At 39.0% G+C, this 4,229-nt stretch overlaps 1 protein-coding gene across 3 annotated transcripts in view; it reads left to right on the top strand.

Annotated features, from left to right (window-relative positions):
- rab14l (RAB14, member RAS oncogene family, like) overlaps positions 1-3,577 on the top strand; it is a 7,867-nt gene extending 4,290 nt beyond the window's left edge. The window contains 2 exon segments of one of the 3 annotated variants that reach the window (NM_200683.2): positions 478-1,816; positions 2,564-3,577. In NM_200683.2, coding sequence (NP_956977.2) covers positions 478-655 — 178 coding nt within the window. In that variant the 3' untranslated portion in view covers positions 656-1,816; positions 2,564-3,577. 3 annotated transcript variants of the gene reach the window in all.
- The last annotated feature ends 652 nt before the right edge of the window (positions 3,578-4,229 follow it).

Here is a 4,229-nt window from a genome sequence, read left to right as displayed (position 1 = left end):
TGCAGAACACTCATATGCTCAGAGGTGGGATACGGGTCGGGTTAGGAACAGGTTGGATGGTCTGGGTAGGTTTTAGAGTGGGTTAAGGTGTAAGGGATGGATTAATTGGTTCTTAATTTTGATGTGTAACACAGTCCGAGCTGATAATATCCTGAGAGCTGGCAAATTGAGGTGAAGTCCTGGCAACGCTGGCAGGGAAAGAGTTAAATCAGTAACAGCACTACAGTAATCACACTGGGATTCGTCTAAACTCAGTCCTGAAGGGCCGCTGTCCTGCATATTTTAGCTCCAACCCCAAGTAGACCCACCTGAAGCAGCTGATCAAGCTCATTCTAGGTGTGCTAAAGCTTCCAGGCAGGCTTGTTGAGGGAATGCAGGAACCCGTGTGTCCAGGACTGACTGTGGACCCCCCTGTCCTAGTGTCTCCGCTTTAGTGTACTGCTGAGCGCGCTGATCTCCGTCTGTTTGTCATCGCAGCGGAGAGAACGTAGAGGACGCTTTCCTGGAAGCAGCCAAGAAGATCTACCAGAACATTCAGGATGGCAGTCTGGATCTGAACGCGGCAGAATCCGGCGTCCAGCACAAACCCTCAGCGCCGCAGGGAGGAAGACTGACGAGTGAAACACAGCCGCAGCGGGAGGGGTGTGGCTGCTAATTCATCATCATCATCACGCGGCTCCTTATTCTCCGTGCTCTTATTTCCCATAATCCTCATCCGCTGAACACCAGTCAGCCTCTTTTATATCCCAAACGAGACGTCACATTCATCGGAAATAACAAACCAGACCTGCTGGAGAGCGTGACAGTGTTGCACATCGCGAGTCACGTTACTATAATTGCGAGATGCATTTCTGCTGGTCTGGCTCACTGATTGGACGCGCGTCTAACGAAAAATCCTCTTTACGTCAATTTTTTCAACATAACAATGAGACGTCAAATGTGTTGGTAATGAACAAGACACGGGGTTAAACACGGCTAAATATTGGCACTGCATTAGCTATGTTATTGAGAACGTCAAACCTGTTTTATATCGATAATTAGCATAACAATGAGACGGCATTCAATGGAAATAAACATGATATGCTTTGATTATATGCCTTAATATCGGCACCGTATACATTGTTAGTAATATCAAACATGTTTCTGCTGGTGTTGATTCGATGCCTGTCCAATGAAAAAGCCTCTTTAAGTCAATGTTTTGTCACATCCGTCGGTAATAAACAAAACCTGTTGCAAAACGTGACATGGCATTGAATACGTCATAATATCGGCACCACATGAATTACATTATTGAAGACGTCAAATGCATTTTGTTTCGACACTCATCAGCCTCTATATTAATATCTTTGTTAGCGTAACAATGAGACGTCACATTGATCAGTAATAAACTAGACATGGCAATACATACGTCATAATATTAGCACTGTATGAGTTACGTTATTATGAACGTCTTATGAATTTCTGCTGGTGTTGATTTGACATGTTTGAGTCACTGATTGGAAGCCCGACTAACAAAAAAAGCCTCTTTTTATGTCAATTATTTTATAATAATAAGACGTTTGTCGGTAATAATCAAGACATGTCATTGAGTATGTCCTAATATTGGCACTGTAAGCGTTACGGTATTGAGAACGGCAAATGCATTTTGATTTGATGTGTTGAACACCCAACAGCCTCAACTTGTATCGGCGTCTTAATAAGCGTAACAATGAGACGTCACATTCATCGGAAATGAGACTTGTTGGAAAACGTGATGTTAAATACGTCATAATATTGACACCGTATGAGTTACGTTATTGAGAACGTCAAATGCATTTTGATTTTGATGTTGAACACACTCTTTTATTTCGATCAGACATCAGATTTGTCAGAAATAAACAAGACATGCCATTGAATATGTCATAATATTGGAACTGTATGAGTTACGTTATTTATTAATACATCATAGTATTGGCATCGTATAAGTTACGTTATTACAAACGTCAAATGCATTTTGATTTAGTGTAGAACACTCATCAGCATCTTTTTATATCGATTAGACATCCGATTCGTTGGAAATAAACAAGACATGGCATTGAATATGTCACTGTATGAATTCCGTTAATATGAACGTCAAATGTATTTCTGCTATTGTTGAAGTTTGAATCATTAATGGGACGCCCAGCTAACGAAAAAAATATTCATATCTTCCATAACTTGATAATAAAATGTCAAATTTGTCGGTAACAAATGAGACCTGTTGGATATCATAATTTTGGCACGCCATGAGTTACATTATTGAGATCTTATTGAGAATATAATATTTTTTATAACTGAAATGAGACGTCACATTTGTCGATAATAAACAAGATGTGGAATTAAATACATCATAATATTGGCATTGTATGAGTTGCGTTATTGAGAACGTCAAATGCATTTTGATTTGTCCAGTTGACCCATCACCCATCAGCCTTTATTTCGATATCTTAATTAGCGTAACAATGAGACGTCACATTCATCGGAGACGAGACGTGTTGGAAAACGTGACCAGGTGTTGAATATGGCTTAATATTGGTCAAATTAATTGATTTAACGTGTTTAACACACTCTTTTTATATCGATAAGACATCAGATTTGGCGGAAATAAACAAGACATGGCATTGAATGTGTCTTAATATTGGCGCTGTATGAGTTACGTTAATATGAACGTCAAATGCATTTCTGCTATTGTTGATTTGACAAGTCACTAATGGGACTTTTGATAACGTGACAGCATTGAACACGTTATTGAGAGTATATTTTATAGCTTAATGAGACTTTTTATATCAATAAGACATCCGATTTGGCAGAAATAAACAAGACGTGGAATTGAATATATCATAATATTGGCACTGTAATATTGCGTTACAATATTACGAATGTCGAATGCATTTGCTTTGACGTGTTGAAGCTCCTGTAATGAGACAGGGTGCAGATTAATATTTCAATTATTTACATTGTAATTATAATTTTAATATGCATTCGCAAATGCATTGATCCCAATTTTCTTGTGGTGTGAACAGCTTAATGAAAAGAATAAGATCACTTCACAGACTCTTTCCTCTTATCTAAACGTTTGTTTTTACTTCCATCACTTTACATTGCCTTACTGTTATCATTCATGTTAATATCATTGCCATCACCTCACCAGACTTGAGTTTCACACCACTGCCCCATTATTATTCTGATTCTGAAATGTATAGATCTCTGAAACGCGCTGGTTGTGTACAGTAAACATGGGCTTGTATATTAACAGCTTCTGAAGCAGCATCTGTGTCTTAATTCAGTGTATGTACCATATGAGATCTGATTACACTGCTGTACATAAAGCTCTGTGTGTTGGTGATGTGACGGACGGCACAGAAGAGGACACTACATCACACACACACTGGTTTAGAGGACGGCGCTCATGCTTCTCTTCACACACCAGTATAAACAGTACATATGTATAGACTGGAGGAGCTGTGCTAACGTTTGAACTGTTCTCGTGTGTATATGATTTTAAAATGTTGACTTTTTGATTTTAATGACGACAATAAAAAAAAAAAAATGCTCTGCATGTTTGTGTTTCTGGTGTTGCATTTTCACTGTCGTGCATGATGAAATTTAATATTAGTATTATCAATGTTTAAAATGCAGTAAATTGTTAAACATTTCTGTTGTCATGGAGCTAAATATATTTATTTTTTCACAATGGTATTTTATATACAATAACCGGCCATTTTATTAGGTACACCTGCATAGTGTCAACGCCACAGCCTACCTGAGTATTGCTGCTGACCATGTCCATCCCTTTATGAGCACAGTGTCTCCATCTTCTGATGGCTACTTCCAGCAGGATAACGCAGCATGTCATAAAGCTCAATCATCTCAGACTGCTGAACATGACGAGGAGTTCACTGTACTCAAATGGCCTCCACAGTCACCAGAGCTCAATCCAATAGAGCAGCTTTGGGATGTGGTGGAACGGGAGATTGGCATCATGGATGTGCAGCCGACAAATCTGCAGCAACTGTGTGATGCTATCATGTCAATATGGAGCAAAATCTGCCATGAAGGATTAAGGCAGTTCTGAAGGCAAAAGGGGTCCAAATCAATACTGGTAAGGTGTACCTAATAAAGTGGCCAGTTAGTGTGTATTTATAAACAGCATATTTGTCGGCTCTCTGCATGCAGAAACACACTAAACTCTAATAAACACAAACTCCTGA

Source organism: Danio rerio, chromosome 5, assembly GCF_052040795.2.
Source record: "Danio rerio strain M-AB ecotype USA chromosome 5, GRCz13ab, whole genome shotgun sequence".
Taxonomy (NCBI): domain Eukaryota; kingdom Metazoa; phylum Chordata; class Actinopteri; order Cypriniformes; family Danionidae; genus Danio; species Danio rerio.
Note: the sequence above shows the minus strand (reverse complement) of the source record. Positions and strands in the feature narration are given on the sequence as shown.